Raw genomic sequence first — 20,156 nt, forward strand, 5'->3', positions numbered from 1 at the left:
ATTGAGTACATGTGGAAGATGCAAGTCAAAGACAGATGGACATGGGCCTAAAGCGCACAAGCACGGTCAGATTCCTGCTCCAGGAGCCGACCCAACTAAGCAAGCGAGGTCGACCATGAGTCCAAGGTTAGCCTGGGGGAAACCTAGCTGGGCTCCATGCTCCATGAACACCTCGGGAGAGCCCTATCAATTCTCAGTACATTAATGCCAAGAAATGCAGTGCTCGTAGAAAAAGGTGCAGTACTCGGCATTTTCCATTTTACGAAACTTCGTTGACGATTCAATTCTTTCATTGGCAGGGAATTTCTGAAAAAGTCATGGATGGAATGACACTCAACGTCTAGGGACGAGGCATCACCCTAAGACGTGACTCGTCGCATGCCTTCAAGAGGAAGTTGAACAGCGAGGTCCACTGGTGCAGCGTTCATGGCCGAACTCCCTTAGCGAGCACGTCGGCGGTGAACAGCGGCCCCTGAGCACGAAAAACGAGATACATTTAGCTCTCCATCTACAAGCTCACAAACCTCTCAAATTTAAACTTAATGTCCGAACCACTTCAAGATTGCCCTGCATGTGGTTGTCTCGGTCACGAGGAGATTCCGTTCTTAAATACGACCCATGTCAAACACTTGCAGTCCGGAGAACGATGGGGAGAGTGGGCGATAGGGTCTGACCTTGTCTTGAAAGAATGCTCCAACGAAGGGAAGCTCTTGAAAAGCCAGGAGAACGAGGTGGCCGCCGTGAATCTTCTTACATCGTCCCCTTAACAATTTCCCAGTCCCAAAGGTCCTGCGCCACTGGGTTGACGACAACGGGCGATGCTTTTTGCTTCAAGAGAAGATCAAGGGCCAAAAGCTCGAGGACGCCTGGCCTTCCTTATCGGAAGCTCAGAAAGAAAACATTGCAGATGGAGTTGTTGGAGTCAGAAAGCAGCTTCAAATGCTCACTTCAACATCTATTCAAGGAGTTGGCCGTCGTCAAAGTACTCTCAATCTAATCTTTCCGGGCCTCGATCAGTACGCGCCATTTTCCTCTGACGATGAACTCTGGAATGCTATCAGCCTCACTCTTCAAAGACCAACAACAAAAGTATTCCCTCAAAAAGCTCTAGACAACTTGAGGAAATGTCTACCTAGTTGTGAGCCCTACGTTCTTACCCTTTGTGATCTCAACACACAAAAGATTGTAGTGAAAGATGGAAAACTAGCTGAAATTACCGATTGGGATTGGGCTGCATATCATCCTATCTGGTGTGAATATTTTTCGGCTTCTTTTTGGTCGTCAGAAGACATGTGGTCAGAGGAGGACAAGGAGTGGGGACTTTTGCTACAGAAGCGTATGAGGTTGCATGGCGAAGGCTTTGAGGATGTCGAGGGTTTCTATGATGATCTGCGCTCTTTGAGACTTTGGCCGAATTTGGATGCAAGGGGCCAAGAAGTTATGGAACGGTTATGTTCGGATTGAAAGCAAACATGTAGACGGAGAAAACAGTACGTGCAGATGATACCAGCACTGGACTTCTTACAGAATGAATAACCAGGCATCGAAAAACATATGTAGAAGAGAGCATAACTTATGCTGGTGTGTTGGGAGGCCATGCGAGTAGTTTGGCGAAGGCATGGATGCATCGAAAACATCGAATTTGAGACTCATTGTCAGAACGATGGAGCTTGGGCCAAAGATGAGGATCGGCAGATAGTTGCTCTTTTCTGTGCTGTCATATTAAGAGATACCTTGAAAACTGGGGTAGCATCGGTTACATCGGTTTCAGGATAAGCTTCCGAGGTCCACATCTCGGATACTGAAACGCTTCAGCGTTTCCTCTAAGTAGCCTTGAAGGATGGAACCGAGGTTCGAATCGATATATAGACCTATGTGTTAGTTTCAAAAGAATGTTTGAGCCGGAAAAAACTGCTTCTTCACTGAGAAAAGCGAGAAGTTCAATCGACCTGTGGCAAAAACACTCGAAAGCTCAGTATAACGGGCAACCTTGGAAGTCCCCAATATAGCCCCATAACCTTGGAAGGTATCTGTTTTGGGAAAAACCACGTGCAGATCATCCAAAGTCATGATGTCGAGATATTTTTGTAAGTGGGTCTCATAGTTATGAGTTCGACACCCCCTTGATAGGTCACCCGTGGACCCCAAAGCCCCAAAATTGTATAAAGGGACCAGAATTTATCTGCACAAGAACATCATTCCAAGTCTTGTCAGTCATAGCAGCCAAAATGAAGATCCCTCAATCCCTCCTCTTCGCTCTCCCTCTGCTCCAACCCGCCTCCGCCTTAGTGGGAATATCCTGGAGTGTATCAGACGCACCTTCATCCGGACTCAAGGAGCTCACCTTCCCAATGAACGTCGCCGACGCACCCCACGAAACAGGATTCTACTTCGCACAACAATTCAACTTCGTCGGTCAATCAGACGTTGGCTACACAGGTCTGCAGCCACGCGAGGACTCAAACTCCAAGCCCGTTCTGCACGCCGCCTTCTCCAGCTTCATCGCGGGCACCAAATCCAGCGACGAAAACTGCAGCGATGGCGCAGATGGCGGATCAGGTGTAAGCTGTGCCGTCGACATTGAGGGCGCGTATGCACACACTTATCTGCTGCACATCAACAACACTTTTGGAACGACATGGGTCGGAACATTGGTTGATTCTGTTAGCGGGAGTGAGACTCGCATCGGCTCATATGAGCTTCCGGCTGGCTCGGAAGGCATCAAGGGCTCTCAGATGGGCTTTGTGGAATATTATCCTTGGAATGCGCAGGCAAGTCATCAATGCAGTGAATTGCCGAAGACTGCTGTTACCTTTGGCAAGCCGGTTGCTGAAGGGTATGTTGGTGGATTGGAGAAGGCTTATGAGTATGGTGATTGTGTTGGACAAGCTGGGTTTGAGACTCATTATACCACTGATGGAGTTGAGACTTCTGTTGGGTTTTGAGCGAAGGACGAGACACGCCCTTTTTTCCATTGGTCTTGACTTTTCCGAATCGTTGTTTGTGTCACTAAAACTTCCAAATTATATCGTTTGACATGGCATTGCGAGCGCCATTGTTAGCATCATCAGTCCCTCGGAATCAACATTACCCCATCGCGAACAGCCTTGAGAAGGTTTATAGATCGGCGGGGTTAGCAAAATCATAATCGCATTCTTTCCTGAAGGAAAGTTGGTGCCACAAGACGGAGTTATTTTGAGCCCAAAGCCACAAAGCAAGTCCCGAGGCAAAGCCGTTGAATTGCCAGCCACTGGTGAGGTTCCAAGATTAGGCCCAAAGCACCGGCTGTGTGAGATGATGGACCTGTCGAAATTCCGTTCCTAGCGCTGAGCAGAGACCGTGCTGGTTAAACAGGGGGCCAAGAACGCAGATCGGGAACCCTGAGCCAATTGGCCCACCCGCATCTCGACGCTAATTTGAGGGTGCGGTGCGCTATTCTGCAGACAGCGAAATGGCCCCCAAATTGTAGAGTCAAGCGCTTACTGAGGCTTAGTACGGAGTATGCAATCGGACTAGCCCCTGATGATAAATTCAGAAACACGCCTTGCCGCCCGCTATTTGCTAGCTCCAGCGCGTGGTGAGATTTGATTAATCGGGACCTTTCAGCCCGCGTCAACTTGGACCCTGCAATCCCTTCAAATCTCACATCTTGCTGTTTCACTCTCGCTTGTTGATCATGGCCGGATGGTGGTTTGTGTTGCTCTGGATATTGACACCCTTGGTCAATGCTGGTGTCATTGATCTTGCTAAGCGATCGGTCCTGTCAGATTTATCTGGTGGATTCTGTCGCAGTTATCGATTTGGTGGTATGTGGAGATATTCGCGATGAGGTTTCCAGTACTGATGGATGGCAGCCGATATTGCCAACAATGTGTTGTATATGGTTGGTCTGGACGGAGGATTGGTCCCAGACGATGGCGATGCTTCGAGTGAGTCGCTTTGCAATTCCGGGCACCTAGAGTTTGATTTCCTGACGGTTGTTCCGATTAGACAACTATCTCGTGACGCTCGATCTCACATCATCCTTTTCAACGTCGGAAGGCAAGAATTATAAAATGACAAAGATCGACACCGATGTCCCGAAGATAAAAGACATGGCGCTTTGGTCAAAAGCCGACAACACCACCTTATATCAATACGGAGGAAGATTCTTGGAAAACATCACAAACGAGAACACCATTTGGACTTATTCAATCGACGATAAGACCTGGGCGAAACAGGATGGCACCATTCAGCCCACACGATTGGAGTATGGTGGTATGTTAGATGCCAGAATATGAGCGGGGAGAGATACTAAGCTGGGAAACAGTTTATACAAACGCGCCAGCTATCCAAGCCGGCTATTGGATCGGTGGCTACCAAGGCAGTGGCACAACTGCTTCCATTACCGATTCAACAAAAGACTATGCCACCGGACTGATCCAGCTGAATACCACCACCGGGATGTATACATCTCTGGACGGGCCCTACGAAGCAGTCGAGGAAGGCTCTCTTTCGTATGTGCCAGTTGGAGACATGGGAATTTTGGTATACATTGGTGGTGATGTCCCTTCTATCAAGGATGGAATCAACGCTACAATGTCATCGGTGAGCTTTGAAGACTCTTCAATCAAATTGCTGTACTGATAAATGCCTGAGAACTCGTGGGATCACGTCCAAGTCTACGACATCGCCGGAGCTAAATGGTATAACCAGTCCACGACAGGAACTGCCGCATCGCGCACACAATTTTGTGCTTCTGTCCAGCACGATGAATCCTCATCTTCTTATCAAATATACGTTCTCGGAGGCGCTGATCTGAACTCCAAAGATACCATTTTGGACGTGTATGTGGCATTATTCCTCTCGTTTTCATTTCGCTGACAACCCCTAGAAACTACTTATCGATTCCGTCATTCAAATGGTACTCCGCTGCACCTCTTGAGGAAGCCCGCATGACTCTAACATGTGTCACATACGGGCGTCAAATTTTTGGAATTGGTGGACGACAAGCCTGGGCAGATGATGGCGAGGCAGGCTGTTACGATGCGCCTGCGTTCATATATGACGCACAATCTGAGGCATCACGATCATCTTTTGATGTCAGTACATCGTATTCCACTAATAATAAGGAATCTATACTAACAAGCTTACAGCCGGGTCTATCTTCATTCTCTCTCTCTTCATCAACATCCAAAGACATAGAAGCATCGCCGACTCCGTCAGCCTGGGCTTCCTCTGACTTACGCACCCTATTTTCAAGTAATGCAACAGTCAAGCCTACAACCAACAACACAAATACCGGTGGCAACACCTCCTCACCTGCAGAGTCAACAGACAGCAAATCGGGATCGACAAACACAGGCGCTATCGCTGGTGGAGTCGTTGGAGGATGTGCAGGCTTAGCCTTGATTGTGGGTCTTGTGTGGTTCTTCCTTGTGAGACGCCGAAAGCAGGCTCCCAAAGATGTCCATGAAGCTGGAGTTGAGACGCAGCGATATCAACCAGTGCATGAGCTTCCGGTGGGGGCAAGAGATGGGCGTTCCGAGTTGGGATCAGACTCCCATATGCGTTCAGAATTGCCTGCAGAGCATAAGGCGACAATATCCGAGCTTGATACCGAGAGGAACCGGTAGAGAGTTGGACAGACTACATAAGGCTTCAATTAATGCAATTATGATACTGGAATAGTAAATAATACCAAGAGGCCTCATGTCTCTGACAAATTCCAATACATCCTGTGTTCATGTAATTTTTCGAAGTTCTATCGTACAGGAATGTAAGAATGCCCAAGCGGACTTTCAAAACTGTCAGATTTGAGCTGTTGAGCCTTGGAATCTTGAATATCACTAAAGAACGGATAGTTTCTTTCTTCAATTTGTTACCTAGCAGCGATGCAGTCTTAGGCCTTATACCTAGTCTAGTTGGAAAATCCAATAGAGACATGCCAACGCGAAGTCAAGGCAGCTAGGGAATGAAACTTCAATGAGATCTATGTTTGTTACAATGACAGTAGTACATGAATATTCGAACAAATCTTTCATTATACACCCAAGCCGCATATTTCCTTGAAAGGTTAGCAAGATACGATTCAGAGTAGTTATAAGAAGAATTACCTCTCGTCGCCGGCTGTAATCGGCATAAAATTCGAGCCAATGGTCTCGATCGCGGCAATCATCAAGCTCCCCAGTTATCGGGTTTGAATGGCAGGAAGGTTGCTTCTCCTGCAAAATGTGATCTGAAGGCTCATTGGCAGGCTATTGAAGTTTATTAGCCCCAGAAAATGAAAAATGAACATCAACAGCACAAGACAAGGCGAACGTACCTTTGGAACAGGCCAGTCGGAGAAGTGCAAGTATTTTGCCTTTTGAAGCACATCGTCAGGGTTCCAATTATTGTTTCCTTCACCCAGATAGTTCGCATGGTCTGAGCTGCGGAACTCGCCAGACAAGAGAATATAAGGATCGTGTGGGATGACGAGGGCACGATCTTGGTAAAGGTTGTTCATAATTTCCATATCGTAGATGGTCTCATCTGATCGTTGTGTGGCATTCATGACTCGACCAAACTCTGTTGTAGAGGGTGTGACGAGCATCAATGCAGAAGTCATGAAGCTGTCGTTCGCGGATCTCCAGTATGCCAGGGGCATGGCAACAGGGCAAGGTTGCATGAGGAAAAGCTCGTCCATGTGCTATAAATATGTTAGAGGGCTCGGTGTAGTAAATGGTCTGAGTCACTCGCCTGTAGAACTGTTGCATCCGAGTCTAAGCTTAGTACGCGATCGTACTGCGTTTGATTGAAAGCTAGTAGCTTGGTAAAGCTGCTGGCCCAGGTTACTGTGAAAGATATCGAGATCAGCTACCGCAGTCGAGACAACACCAAGAGCGAACGGGATTCATACCATCACCACTAGCCCGGCTTTGAATCTCAGCAGGAACCAGTTTGACATTATATTGATCACGGGCTTTCCGGAGCAGATGGCTTGCTACTTTGTTGTCGCTCTCTTCCAGAGAATATTCCACTGGATATATCATGACCCGATCCGCCTTGGCTTGCAAGCGATCGAGGGATTCAAAAATCATGAGCGAGTTGCAGATATGTGAGGTACTGGTGGCGTATTGCACATAAGCAAAGCGAGACCAGTCTACATGGCCGAGAGAGCCCAGTGCCGAGTCTAGCTCCCAGCATGGCAGAGTGACTAGAGTCTTGACAATGAATGTCCCAACAAAAAGCAAAAATATAGTTTGCAATGGCTTGGGGAAGGTTCGTTGCTGTGGGAGGCCCATGGTGGAGATTAGGGTTGAAATGAGGTGCCTGGTAGAGATGAGAAGATATCTGGATGGTCTCATGCGGAGGTTCTGAGAGAATCCAGGCGAGTCGAGAGGCTATAAAGACATGCAGGGTCTAGAAGTAAAGGACAGGAATGGAGAAAGTAGAAGCCATAGCCGCCGAGGCCAATGATCACTATGCCCTTCTTGAGTGCTCCTAGACTAGTAGACTAGTGATCACTATCACACTGAGCCTGCGTTGGATCTAGCGCTCCAAACGGGACCCCCCACCCATCTGTTCCTTAGAGCTGTTTGAAAGCTGTGCTTTAAAACATTTCAGCGGCGCAGTCAAATGTATCTCATTTCCTATTTGTCATGTTCAAACCAACCCCAGCAATTGAGAATATTTCGCAAACGACACCAACGCCAAGACCATAGTCTGCCTCGATAGATGAGACTAGATTAATTACCCCTGGTCAGCCGCCGAGCTAATGCAGCAAGGTAGTCACGCCCTCTTCTCAGCGCTCTCAAGAATAGTCCGAGTAAGTGGAAGCCATTTGAATAACTTAGTAGTGAGGATGTGGCTGTTGTTTCGATTTTGCCCGAGAGGCTAACTGCATGGTTTGCGATTTTCTCTAGACTTACCTGCAAGGGTTCAATACTCGCAGCTTGCGGCTCTGTGGAGCACGTCCCACCCGACGGATCTGTGACAATTCACAAACTACCTCGTACATGGACATCTGACTGAGGTATGCGGAGTACGGAGTATGGCATACATATGTCGGTTTTATGGTTTGGCACGTTGAGCATGACTGACAGGTGGGTCCCAAGGGTCGCCCCGGGCCGTTTGGGGGGCGAACTCAAGACCGAATCACTGCCCCATCCGCTGGTGGCTGAGCGCGTGAATAACTGGGCTCTCAAGTACCTTAAGCGCTCGGTTGAACTGGTGAAGAAAGGATATGCTCAAAGGGCCCACAAAGATTACGAGTATCTCATTTCTCACAAGGTTCCAAGGTTTACAAAACTCTATCCAATTTGCCCTGTCGATCGCCTCTTTCAAAATTCCAAGGTCTTCGAAATATCAACTGTTCAGTATTCCCGAGGTCTTTATGTTTACCAAAGAGGGTTTCACTTTTGTTTCATCATTGTTCCCACCTGAATACAAGAAGCGAAGGGATGATGGCAAGTATCACAGGCGACAAGCAGACATCTCTACCCAGTCAAACAGCCAGGGACTTGGTGATCCAATCCGGATGTGGAATACCCTGTTTGGCGCTATGTTCCCTGACTCCCCCGCTCATATCTCAGACGAGGCCTGAAAAGACCACACGATCGACTGAGCTTCCAAGGGGGCAAATGCCCTTTGAAACATATGGCTATCGACTGGACACCTCTGGAGACACCAGTGACTCGTGAACGATTCTCATTTCGAAAATCTATCATATGATGAAGACAATGTTCACCCGAAAATCCCCGAAAATCACGGGAACCCAAAGTCACAATGAACCCGTGGACGCTATAAGGACATGGCTAGGATGAAAACTACGTGGAAAGACTGAAGTACGATATCCAGCTGTTCTCCTCAGAACAACCGCACCAAAAACGATATCAGTACCGACCATCGAGGTCCTTGTATTCAAGCCGTCGAGGCATATGTCAAATCTATTGACAGAGAAAAAACCCTATAACCCCACAGACAGAGAAGATGTCTGCCCGGTATGTATGAAAAAAAAAAAAAAAAAGCCGAAATAAATATAAATGCCAACGCCGGAACAAGTCACGCTGACAGATCACAGAAAAAACGCCTAAAAACAAGGTATAGAACACAACGAAAATACAATCGCTAACAAGATCACATGTTAAGCAGACTCATTTGTCTGCGCATGGGGTTTGGAGAAAGCGCGTCCCCATCCTCACTGGGACCAATACCACTATCTGTACCAGCGAGGCCGGCATCGGTATCGATATCCCATTGCTCGTCTTCGTTCTCGCCGTATTCGGCATCTGCGTCTCTTCCGTCCCAGGACTTTTGGATGGCGCCTCGTGTGTTCCAGCGCAGAGCGCGCTGCACACTTGTGAACCATTCGTTGTTGTTGGAAACGACTGTTGGGAAGGGGTACTGGCTTGCTTCGACGGTGACGTAGTCACCTTGGCGAAGCTCGACGCGGCCCTTGCCGTCGAAGGAGCAGTAGGCTGTTGAGCGAGAGGAGTTGGGGACTGCGATGCGGAGGAGGTGGGAGTCTGAAAGGACCATAGGACGGAAGGAGAGAGTGTGTGGGCAGATGGGTGTGAGGAGGATACCCGGGATGGAAGGGTGCATGAGCGAGCCACCGGCGGATAGGGAATAGGCAGTGGAGCCAGTAGGCGTGGAGAAGATGCAGCCGTCGGCTTGAACGACTGTGAGGAGTTCGTCGTCGGCGTACAACTCTAGGTTGGAGACGTAGGGCGATGGCCCGCGGTCGATGACGAGCTCATTCAGTACTTCGAACTGCTCCCCTTCTTCGACGGCGCCTTGCTCGGCACTTTTGCTTCGGTCGCGGCGGAAGACAGTGCACGTGAATCGCATGCGTAGGTTCACTCGCATGCCTACATCGCCCATGACAGCGTTGAGTTGTGATTTGTGATCGGAGAACTCGAAGTTCGTGAGGAAGCCGAGGCTTCCGAGGGAGAAGCAGAGGACCGGGGGAACGACGCGCTGGAAGAGCCATGAGGTAAAGAGGACAGTTCCGTCGCCGCCGAGCGTCAGGACCAAGTCGAATTTATCCGGTGAAGTCCAGCACAGGTCCGGTGTCCAGAAGTGAAGCATTTCAGCGAACATCGGATCTTTCTGCAGCAGACCCGGAGCATCGAATCGCTTCGAGTTCCGCAGTTTCGCATCGACGTAGACATTAACACCAAGCTCGTTCCCGTACCTGGGCGTGGAAAGCAGCCACTCGGCGACTTCCCGAGTCAGGTGCACCAAGCTATTATCCCGGGCCTTGGTCACAATCATGACGTTTCGCACCGCCCGTTTGATAGGCCGGCGCTGTAGCTGCTTTGACACCTCACGCACACCAGTTGCAGTCTGAACGAGACGCGAATGCGACAGCCACTCATCGTCGGCGATTTCCTCCAGCACCTTTTTTATGTTCACGGCGTCGTCGAAGCGTTGATGGAAATAACACGGGGACTGAAGGACGAGTCGAGCTGTCGCAGGCGATCGATCGAGGTATCCGCTCAATTGGAGGTTGGAGAGCGCCGTGGACAGATTTTGGGATGCGTTGCTTCCGCGCCGCCGGTCTTCGGAGGGCGGGGAAGCCTGGGCGGATTTGTTCGCGAGCATATTTGTCAGGGAACTGGATGATAATGAATTGCTGGGATTACTGAGAATCAACGGCCTCGAGGCCAGGGCCTTCAAGATGGTTTGTCGCGGGATACAGTCGGTCGACAGTGCTTTGGTTGATCTCGGTCGGTTAATCGACTTCTGGTGAAAGGAGCGAAGGGTCGAGGCAGGTAAGGACCAGCCTGCGTTTTCGTCTAAAGTACTCGTAGACCCAGGGCTCCGTGACAGCAGCGCAGAGCTACTGGAAGGGGAATCTCGTCGGTTTTCTGCAGTGTCTAGGTTGAGGGCATAATCGCGGAGGAGGGCCGCGGTTGCTGGGGGTGGGGCTTTGGTAGCCGGGGAGGGGTGAGATGAAGATGGAGATGTCGAGGGCTTGTCAGACCGTAGTTGTTCACGGCTGGACGCCATCGGCTTGAGCGGCACGTAAAATAGAACGGAGAGTAATCAAGAAATCGGATGTAACGGGGATTGCGGATCCGAGTCTCGAGATCGCAGGGGTCGTGGGTCGCTGATGAAGAGTTCCTAATGGCTCTGATTCTAGTGTCTTCCACCTGAGCAGATGTGCTTGGACCGGCTAAACACGAGTAGATTGAGATGATAAGCAGAGGAAAAAAAAGACTAACGGAGAAATTTCCCATTCAAAAGTGCGGAGTACAACTACGGGCTGCGACGATCCGCCCCGAAGGGATGAGTTCCACGGTTTCTGTGTATATTTCGTATAGTTGTTCGGTTGTCACTACGCTCTACACTGTCCACATCTGTGAGCCATGGATTTTGCAAGATATGCGGGATTAGAGTGTTTGGTGCGGCCAATGGCTTGGTTCGCCCAATGCAGCCGCCGACATGGGTCACATACCGCTCGGGTACTATGACGTTTACAAAAATATCGCAACAAGCGGCTCTGAGATTAAGATCCTCTATTCTGATGGAATGTCGGTAAGCGTCCTATCCCTTTCGCCTTTCGCCTTTCACATCCAGGCCAAGGCGTCATCGAGGAGCTGAAATTTTCACCGCCAAAATGACCGGTGACACGGTGCGCTGCCAGGACCCAGGCACGCAAAGCTGGGGTAGCCCAGGGTAAGTTCCATCTGCAGCAAGGCTGTCGGCTGTGCCAGATGAGCGAGGTGGGTTGTACATGCAGTAGGAGTCAGGTGATGGGTGCTGGTGCCTTGACCGGGTGTGCTACGCGGATTGTTTCGTAGCGTCGTATATCCCCTTGGACAACAGCGCGGTCGCCTTTGCGAATTTATGGGCCGAAGGGGAGAGTGCGGGTAGGACTAGGAAGAGACGAAGCTCAGGTCGCACTGATCGACCCTTTGCATCAGATCCCGTCGCACAAGCTCTTGTAAGGTACAATCTATCCAGCTCAGATCGAGTCAAGCTTGTGTGCGTAGTCGCTGTAGATCTGGTCCTCCGCAGTCTCGCGAATGAACGCGTTGACACTTGCTGTGTTATTTCCTTCTCCCATGGCGACATCGCCATCCGTATTAGCTGCGCCCTGGCAGATCGACTGTGCGCGTGCCCGGACGAGCTCCCAAGTGTCCAAATCGAATCGGCCTCGGCTCTCGTTCAGCAGCAGATGGTTCTTGGACGAGATGGCCAGGACGTGGAGGGACACGGCAGCCTTGGCGGCAGCTGGGGAGGGACTTTCGATAATGTCACCGGACTCGGTTACACCGAGGAGGACCGCGGAGAAGGTCATGGACAGAGGAATGGAAGCGGAAAGCATGGCAAGCAGGCCGGCATGCAGGAGAGCCGGGAGGAGGGTGAGGTACTACATTCGTTAGTCTCACAGTTGGGTCTCGAGTAGTGCGACACAGGAGTACTCACCGAGTCACCACGTTGCACATTCTCTCCTCCAACGATGTTCAGGGTCAGGACCACACCGCGGCGAGCGAATCCCTTCTCGCGTCCGAGCACAATCTTTCCTAGCACAGATCTCAAATGGTATTCAACGGCCCTTTCGCCGACACCACCAGTGGTTGTACCGGGCTTGACAAAGACATCCACGGTAGCCTCTTCGGGCTTCAGTGCCTCGCGGCGAGCTGGAAGTTCAACGGGTCCATTGACTGCGCTGAGGATGTTGTAGCCCGTGGCGGGGCATTTGTAGACCGCAGAACCATCGGCCCGGGAGAAATGAGAGAGGGAGACTGTTGGGTTGACCATGTTGAATGCGTATCCGACAGAGTGGTTGAATTGGAAGCTGTTGATGTTTGAGTAGCAGAAAGCGTGGCCGGTGATTTTTTATCGATGTGCGGGCCGGACTGTGATTGGCTGCTTAGCTTTGTACTGGGTACCATCGTTTCCTATAGGCCACTACGTACTTTTTAAGTATTGACTACATCCTTGAATTTCTTACATGCCTTCTAATATTTATAAGAAAAATAAAAGACCGGAGCTTTTGAAGTTGAGAATACTGTGCACTCTAACACTTCAGAGCACACTCGCACTTGGATAAACTCCGGTGCAAAGATAACCCGATCTTGATTCATGACAACCCTCCCGGTTCTGTGAATGATTCCTATAGGCTGCCGCCAGAGTGGATGTGTCAGATCCAAAATGCCGAGCCCTTGGAACTTGTTCCATCCAGTCAGATATGGTTGATGGTTGGCAAGGCGGCTGTGCTTACAGAACATAGGGACGAAGGCAGGAGAGAATGTCCTTTCTGCAAATTCAATGCTCGCGGCGACATCTTCTTTAACCAAAGGGCTAATCCGAACAAAGGCCCCTTTCATAGCCCGAAGCTGGCGTTACTCGAATCCAGATATGCCGTCAGCCTCCAGATCTCATCATTCAAAAATAGCACGCCACGAATGCCCAGAATTGGGGGGACTGTGGCTTGAACCCCGGACTGGGACATCCAATCCCGAACAAGGATCCCATCGCCCTAAATCATGACAAGGCTATGGGATATGGACAAACAGTTACTCCGCGTCGCATCCATCCAGCGACAAAGCAGCCAAGCATTCTTTCTTTGCCTGCTCCAATAATCATGAAGCTTCATGATGGCTAGAGTCGCCCCCTCACGCTTGGCTACTCCCCTCTTCTGGAAGTGACCATGTGCCAATGTTTTAGTGAAGCCCAGCACATTTAAATCCTGCTTCTGTTTGCTTCCTCTTCCCTGCTACATCTTCACTTCAGGCGCAGAAGGTCCTTTTCTTTTCTCCCAAAGCTACGATCATCTATTCAGTGGAACATCACGCGTAGTCCAACCTATTCAAGGCTCTCCATTCCCCGTCACCACTATCTCCTATTGAATGGGCGTAGAGACAATCCTTGATGTCGAGGAATCGACAGAGCCTCCTATATGTGGTTATAAGGATCCTACACCCAATGTGAAGTCCTGTGCTACTGAGCAAAAGTCTATCTTGCATACAAGAGAACACCCTACAAGTACAGCCTTGAATCAACCAAACAGAGAGCCGCCGGATCGTATCGCACATCTTACCGAGCCAACACAACTTGCATTATCTCTCCAGACAGATCTTCGGTGCGTGATCGAGAAGCCAAAAGGAACCCTCCTCTCTTAACAAAATATCAGAAATGGCCTGTCAGACACAGAAGCGGCGGTCCGCCTCCAGCGCGATGGTCCGAATACCGTGCGTGAAATGGAGAGTGTCTCCGTCTGGGGGATACTGCTAAGGCAGGTGTCCAACAGTCTGACACTGGTATGTCCACCCTATATCCAGCATAGACATGCTTTCTGACCCACTTACAGGTCCTCCTCATCACTATGGCCCTATCTTTTGGAATCGATGATTACATCGAGGGTGGTGTAATAACTGCAGTGATTGTCCTGAACATTGTGGTTGGGTAAGCATCAGCGCATACGATGCTCACGGCAATTGAACTGACCCTACTAGTTTTATCCAAGACTACCGCGCCGAAAAGACAATCATGTCACTACATCGTCTCTCCGCGCCAATTTGCCGAGTCATTCGAGACGGTCGAATTGCATCCGTCAAGGCTGAATCGCTGGTTGTCGGCGATGTAGTTCAGCTAGCAGTTGGAGATATCGTTCCCGCCGACCTTCGCTTGTTCGATGGTATGAACGCCTCAATGGATGAGGCACTTCTGACGGGTGAATCCCTGCCGATACTGAAGACTCCACATCTCACGTTGACCTCACCTGATATTCCGATCGGTGACCGAACCAACATGGCATATTCAGGGTGCAGCACGACCCAGGGTCGAGCCATGGGTCTTGTCATCGCAAGTGGCATGAACACGGAAGTTGGAAAGATTGCGCAGCTGCTTCAAGCTCAGCCTAGCTCCGGAGACTCTAGCCGCTTCGTCAAAGTGATCAAGAAAGTGCAGCTGTTCTTCATGAACATCCTGGGCTTAGTCGGGACACCTTTGCAGGTCAAGTTGAGTAAATTTGCCCTCTTGCTATTTGCACTGGCTATCTTGTTGGCAATCATTGTCTTCTCCGCTAGCAAATGGGACGTCCAGGGCGAAGTCCTCATTTATGGCATTTGTGTTGCTGTCGCAGTCATTCCAGAGTCCTTGATTGCTGTCCTTACAATCACAATCGCGGTTGGAACCAAGGCAATGGCAAGAGGAAACGTCATTGTTCGAAAACTTCAATGTCTCGAGGCTGTTGGTGGTGTCACGAATATCTGTTCCGACAAGACTGGAACATTGACTCAGGGAAGAATGATTGCTCGGTCTGCGTGGATACCAGGTGCTGGTACCTTGACTGTGAGCCAGACGACGGATCCATTCGACCCTACCAGTGGATTAGTCCAACTAGATGAGATTGATTGGAGCTCAAACACGCCTATTGAGGAAAGCCCTGCATTACACACATTCCTCCACGCTATCTCTCTTTGCAACCTCTCAACCATAAACCACGACAACCAGGTATGGAGTGCAGTTGGAGAGCCTACAGAAGTTGCCCTTCATGTATTGGCCATGAGATTCGACTTTGGAAAGGCCTCAGTGCTACAGAGGCGGCAGCTTCAGCTAAATACGGAGTACCCATTTGACTCTGCTATCAAAAAGATGACAGTTGTCTACCACAATGCACAAGACAATGTCAAGGAATGCTACACCAAAGGTGCCCCAGAGACCATCATTCCCGCACTCGAGATTAGCGAGCCGGAAAAGCAGAACATCAGACACACCGCTGATCGAATGGCCGGCGAGGGACTTCGAGTTCTGTGTATTGCATACAAAGTTTCGCCTGCTGGCGACGACTCCCAAGTATCTCCACGAAGCGCCGCTGAATCAAAACTTCAGTTCGGCGGTCTCGTGGGTCTATATGATCCCCCTCGTGTTGAAACAGCTGCAGCTGTGCGCCGCTGCCAAATGGCCGGGATAACAGTGCACATGCTTACGGGCGACCACATCAAGACTGCAACTGCCATCGCGTCAGAAGTCGGTATTCTCGACCGAGTTGCTGCGGTAGTCAAGTCGGGACGACTCGTCATGGCTGCGGATGAATTCGATAAGTTGACTGATGAAGAGATCGACGCCATCGAGGAGCTCCCTCTCGTCATTGCCCGATGCAGTCCCGCTACGAAAGTCCGCATGGTAGATGCTATGCACCGTCGTCAGGCGTTTTGTGTCATGACCGGTGATGGCGTGAATGACTCACCTGCGTTGAAAAGAGCGGATGTCGGCATTGCCATGGGTAAAAACGGTAGCGATGTTGCCAAAGAGGCTGCCGATATGGTCTTGACAGATGACAATTTCTCATCCATTGTCAAAGCTGTCGAGGAAGGGAGAAGATTGTTCGACAACATTCAAAAGGTGAGATACCAATTTATCCTTATGTCGTGGCCGAGACTAATATCTGATCTAGTTCCTGATGCATCTGCTTATATCGAACATTGCCCAAGTCATTCTTCTGCTGATAGCTCTTGCATTCAAAGATGCAGGGGGCGATTCTGTGTTTCCCTTGTCACCATTGGAGATCTTATGGGCCAATCTAGTCACATCTTCGTTCCTCGCGGTTGGCCTCGGCCTTGAAGAAGCCCAGCCAGACATCATGTACAGACCTCCCCACGATCTGCGCATCGGTGTTTTTACCCGTGAACTCATCATGGACAAAATGATCTACGGGACATTCATGGGCTCCTTGTGTCTCGTCTCTTTTGTCTGTGTAATCTACGCTGCCGGGACAGGAACTTCGTCTCTAGGCGATGGTTGCAATCAAGGATACAACCCGAGCTGTGATGAGGTTTTCCGTGCCCGAGCCACGACCTACGCAACCCTCACTTTTCTCCTCCTTGTTACGGCGTGGGAAGTCAAACACTTCTCGCGCTCGCTGTTCAACATGGATCCGATCCGGTATCCCAAGGCTTCCTCCGTGTTTCCCACAGTGTGGAATAACCGATTCCTCTTTTGGGCTGTCATGGCTGGGTTCGTCATTGCTTTCCCGGTGATTTACCTTCCCGTGATCAACAAAACGGTCTTCAAGCATCAGGCGATTGGCTGGGAATGGGGCGTCGTCTTTTGCTGCACACTTGTTTACCTGGTGCTTGTTGAGAGTTGGAAGGCCGTCAAACGTGCATTCGGGATTGGAAGTGGAAAAAATGCTACTCTTACCCTTGAGGATGCCGAAACGAGGGCTGGCTTGGGTGCCTTCACCCCACTCTCGATGAGTGCAAATGCCAGTGTGGAATTGAAGTGATCGTGAGTTTTGTTTCGCAGCAATTTCAACAGATGCCTTTTTCTAGGTTGAGCATTCAACATGCTTGATCATTTGGATTAAGTCCAACATCAATGTTTGGCTTTATCTTCTTTTCTTGCCCATCTGTCATGTTGGCGGGTTTCTACTTTTTTGGGTTGCTGTGATAGTGCAGTTCATTCATTTTGTGCTATCACCATATAATTTATGGCATGTCGCGTAATTTCAAGGTTCGGTCAAGTAGTGAATTATGTGCTACAGAATGATCCTCGAAGGTTTATAGTCCGACGAGAGGGAAACTATAACGCGCGAAAGCAATTACTACTCCTGCATCCTAGAGAGCCCCTAGAGATAGGGGCAAGGGGGAGCTCCAGTAAGTTGAATGCATTACTAGAGCCTTACCCCGGGGGGCGACTATATTCAGGCGGGCGGTCAGGTGGGCTTAGTAATTTGCCGCCAGGCCCGGGCCTGCCCACCAAGCTCGACACCCGTCGCGCGTTTCTCAGGAGGTCGAAAAGATCACCCAGGGCCATCTTGAGACTCACTTGCTTCCCGGATGACAAACTTACACCTGAAGCCGATACATTGTCCCATTGACTCATGCAATGCCAGTTGATCGGCCAAGGCCAGTGACTTTGCGGAGATCATGCAAAGCTTGCATCAAAGGCAAGCGGCGCTGCGATCAAGCATGGCCCAGGTGCAGCAGGTGTCTGGGCAAAGATATTGAGTGCGAGTACACCAATGCACCACTGACAGCCAATTTGAATCGACCTGCTTATTCCGGGAGCCTTACAAACCAGAAGTCTTCCAAGACCAATGTGACACCGACGCCAAAGATTTTCGCACCCTTACGACTGGAAATCGCAAAGGAATATGACCCCAATGTCATTCAATTTCTTGTCGCTGGACTACGGGATCTGCCGGCAAAATTTGCAGAAAACAGCAAAACCCTTTTTATTCATCCTCACTTGTACAGAAATGGCTTACCACCTCCTGTACGCGAGGTTCATGATATTTGCAGACTAAACATGCAAACCGGGCAAACAAGCCGGATCAGCTTCACTATGCTATCAATGCTGCGACAACAATCGACACAGCTTTCGCGTCGACTGAGCCACGCAGCAACGTTCGAAGAATTACTGGGATGTAGCCAGGCGCTAGTCTTGATCCAGTGCATTCTAATTCTCAATGAGGGTGCCGGGCAGACTGCATATTCCGAACCAGTCAGTGTAATGCTGGCTGGGGTTGCTGGAAAACTGTGGCAGCAAGCACCTATTCAACTTCCGCAGGCTCTGAGCCCTCGACATGCTTGGCTACTAGCTGAAAGTGTTCGGCGAACAATTATCGTGTGCTTCATGCTTCGGAGTGCTTATTCCTTGAAGACGCGGAACTATTCAGTGCGAACGCCGTTCGTTGATTCACTCCCTTTTGACTTACGGACCAATTTATGGGATGATGATTCTGAGCATACATGGCAAGATTCGCTATCTAATTTTGATAATTCCATGGTCTCGTTGCACGAGTGGTCTGATGGCTTAGCTGCAGGCCGCGTACATGATGTGTCTGGTTTCAGTGCGCTGATCCTCGCGGCCTGCAAAGGTCAATCTGTCTCGACTATTCCATCTCCGCCTGTGGACTGTTATATCGCAACCTGAGAGTAGGGGCGTGAAGCATGGAATAGCTATTCCAGTTACAATCGCGACTTGGGCGTCATCGCACCTATTGACCACCAGAGATGCAAATTTCAGTGTTAAATATGTGAGTATATAAACAACTAGTTGAACATTCATTCACGATCTTATAAAACTGACATGACCATTAGGATACTACCGCAAAAACTGCTTCAGCAGTCCAGAAAGCAGCTCCGTCATATCACGGTACAACTCTTGCCTTTTGACCTCAAACGCATTAAAGATATCCTGCGCAGACCCAACCGGAATCTGATCCTCACCTTGTGAGATCCGATTCCACACCTCATCCACAAACTCTTGGAGCGGCATACCGATAAGATGCCCATCCTTCAGGTCAGGCTGGTGCTTTGCATCATGCAACTCGGTCTGCACAGCTGGGGGATAGATCTCAAGAATCTTCATATTCCCAGGTCCAGCTTGCACCTGAGTGCGCAACGCGAGGATGAAGTGATGCAGAGCCGCCTTGGAAGCGCCATAATTCGGGCAGCGCATCATGGGTACCAGGGCCATCTGGGAGGTCGTGAACGCGATGGCCGTCTGGCGTTCCAGGCCCTGCAAGTGCGGAAGGAATGCCTTGGTAATGCGCACAGCTGAGGTATAGTTTGTAATCAACTCTTGGTCGAAAATGTCGAGATCAACGGTGTCCGGCTTTGAGAAATCGAACGGGCGCTGAATACCGGAGTTCACGAAGATGCAGTCGAGATCTGGGTTCTCTGCGATGACCTCGGAGGCAAATTGAGGGATCTGATTTGTTCATCGTTAGTTTGGCATCTCTACTGGTTGAGCCGACGACCATACCTGCTCTAGCTGCATGACGTCGAAAGTCTTAGTGGAAACTTTGTCACTGCCATGTCGTTGGAGGAGTTCTTGCAGATTCTCGTTTCTCCGACCGACGGCAATCAACTTGGATCCGTTTTGTACGACTTTGTCGGCCAGGGTCTTGCCAATCCCGGAGGTGGCGCCAATGATGAGGACTTTTTTGTAGGGGAAGGACATTTTGGTGTATCGAATGAGGAAATGGAATGTACAGAGAAGCCCAGTAAAGTAGTGCTCAACTTGCGCAGCCACAGGGACCAATTTATAGAAAAACCTCCATGCTCATCTGTCAAAAATCTTGACATCAAGGTGGCCATTCGTATAGAAGCTCTGCGGGGACTAAACCGAAAACAGATGAATCTCAATCTGATTGGTCGAGGGGAAAAGCTTCAGCAAGGTGCCGAGGTTACCGCGCCACTGGTGGAGGTTAAACCCAAAGCGGTAAC

At 49.9% G+C, this 20,156-nt stretch overlaps 10 protein-coding genes across 10 annotated transcripts; 6 read left to right on the forward strand and 4 right to left on the reverse strand.

Annotated features, from left to right (window-relative positions):
- Nucleotides 1–542: 542 nt before the first annotated feature.
- N7506_004418 (uncharacterized protein) lies at nucleotides 543–1,464 on the forward strand (the record flags this gene model as incomplete). The annotated part of the gene is made up of 2 exons (XM_056953712.1): nucleotides 543–740; nucleotides 787–1,464. The coding sequence occupies 2 exons, from the start codon at nucleotides 543–545 to the stop codon at nucleotides 1,462–1,464; spliced, it is 876 nt and encodes a 291-aa protein (XP_056812601.1).
- Nucleotides 1,465–2,228: 764 nt separating this feature from the next.
- Nucleotides 2,229–2,945, forward strand: N7506_004419 (uncharacterized protein; the record flags this gene model as incomplete). The annotated part of the gene is made up of 1 exon (XM_056953713.1): nucleotides 2,229–2,945. One exon carries the CDS (start codon nucleotides 2,229–2,231, stop codon nucleotides 2,943–2,945), a length of 717 nt encoding a protein of 238 aa, XP_056812602.1.
- Nucleotides 2,946–3,676: 731 nt separating this feature from the next.
- N7506_004420 (uncharacterized protein) lies at nucleotides 3,677–5,615 on the forward strand (the record flags this gene model as incomplete). Its single annotated transcript, XM_056953714.1, has 7 exons — nucleotides 3,677–3,806; nucleotides 3,855–3,929; nucleotides 3,991–4,257; nucleotides 4,310–4,587; nucleotides 4,639–4,826; nucleotides 4,874–5,081; nucleotides 5,136–5,615. 7 exons carry the CDS (start codon nucleotides 3,677–3,679, stop codon nucleotides 5,613–5,615), a joined length of 1,626 nt encoding a protein of 541 aa, XP_056812603.1.
- Nucleotides 5,616–6,022: 407 nt separating this feature from the next.
- N7506_004421 (uncharacterized protein) lies at nucleotides 6,023–7,265 on the reverse strand (the record flags this gene model as incomplete). The annotated part of the gene is made up of 5 exons (XM_056953715.1): nucleotides 6,023–6,046; nucleotides 6,096–6,236; nucleotides 6,305–6,670; nucleotides 6,721–6,815; nucleotides 6,881–7,265. 5 exons carry the CDS (start codon nucleotides 7,263–7,265, stop codon nucleotides 6,023–6,025), a joined length of 1,011 nt encoding a protein of 336 aa, XP_056812604.1.
- Nucleotides 7,266–8,055: 790 nt separating this feature from the next.
- N7506_004422 (uncharacterized protein) lies at nucleotides 8,056–8,566 on the forward strand (the record flags this gene model as incomplete). Its single annotated transcript, XM_056953716.1, has 2 exons — nucleotides 8,056–8,234; nucleotides 8,341–8,566. 2 exons carry the CDS (start codon nucleotides 8,056–8,058, stop codon nucleotides 8,564–8,566), a joined length of 405 nt encoding a protein of 134 aa, XP_056812605.1.
- A 533-nt stretch (nucleotides 8,567–9,099) lies between these two features.
- Nucleotides 9,100–10,977, reverse strand: N7506_004423 (putative NAD+ kinase Utr1; the record flags this gene model as incomplete). Its single annotated transcript, XM_056953717.1, has 1 exon — nucleotides 9,100–10,977. The coding sequence occupies one exon, from the start codon at nucleotides 10,975–10,977 to the stop codon at nucleotides 9,100–9,102; it is 1,878 nt and encodes a 625-aa protein (XP_056812606.1).
- A 958-nt stretch (nucleotides 10,978–11,935) lies between these two features.
- Nucleotides 11,936–12,735, reverse strand: N7506_004424 (putative exosome complex subunit Rrp46; the record flags this gene model as incomplete). The annotated part of the gene is made up of 2 exons (XM_056953718.1): nucleotides 11,936–12,343; nucleotides 12,400–12,735. 2 exons carry the CDS (start codon nucleotides 12,733–12,735, stop codon nucleotides 11,936–11,938), a joined length of 744 nt encoding a protein of 247 aa, XP_056812607.1.
- A 1,091-nt stretch (nucleotides 12,736–13,826) lies between these two features.
- N7506_004425 (putative potassium/sodium P-type ATPase) lies at nucleotides 13,827–17,206 on the forward strand (the record flags this gene model as incomplete). The annotated part of the gene is made up of 5 exons (XM_056953719.1): nucleotides 13,827–14,059; nucleotides 14,111–14,237; nucleotides 14,288–14,382; nucleotides 14,433–16,323; nucleotides 16,376–17,206. The coding sequence occupies 5 exons, from the start codon at nucleotides 13,827–13,829 to the stop codon at nucleotides 17,204–17,206; spliced, it is 3,177 nt and encodes a 1,058-aa protein (XP_056812608.1).
- Nucleotides 17,207–18,267: 1,061 nt separating this feature from the next.
- On the forward strand, nucleotides 18,268–18,858 carry N7506_004426 (uncharacterized protein; the record flags this gene model as incomplete). Its single annotated transcript, XM_056953720.1, has 1 exon — nucleotides 18,268–18,858. The coding sequence occupies one exon, from the start codon at nucleotides 18,268–18,270 to the stop codon at nucleotides 18,856–18,858; it is 591 nt and encodes a 196-aa protein (XP_056812609.1).
- Nucleotides 18,859–19,029: 171 nt separating this feature from the next.
- On the reverse strand, nucleotides 19,030–19,890 carry N7506_004427 (putative short-chain dehydrogenase/oxidoreductase; the record flags this gene model as incomplete). The annotated part of the gene is made up of 2 exons (XM_056953721.1): nucleotides 19,030–19,638; nucleotides 19,693–19,890. 2 exons carry the CDS (start codon nucleotides 19,888–19,890, stop codon nucleotides 19,030–19,032), a joined length of 807 nt encoding a protein of 268 aa, XP_056812610.1.
- Between the last annotated feature and the right edge of the window lie 266 nt (nucleotides 19,891–20,156).

The sequence above is a fragment of the Penicillium brevicompactum genome, assembly GCF_028827555.1.
Source record: "Penicillium brevicompactum strain IBT 35665 chromosome Unknown utg000003l_segment0_segment0, whole genome shotgun sequence".
Taxonomy (NCBI): Eukaryota; Fungi; Ascomycota; class Eurotiomycetes; order Eurotiales; family Aspergillaceae; genus Penicillium; species Penicillium brevicompactum.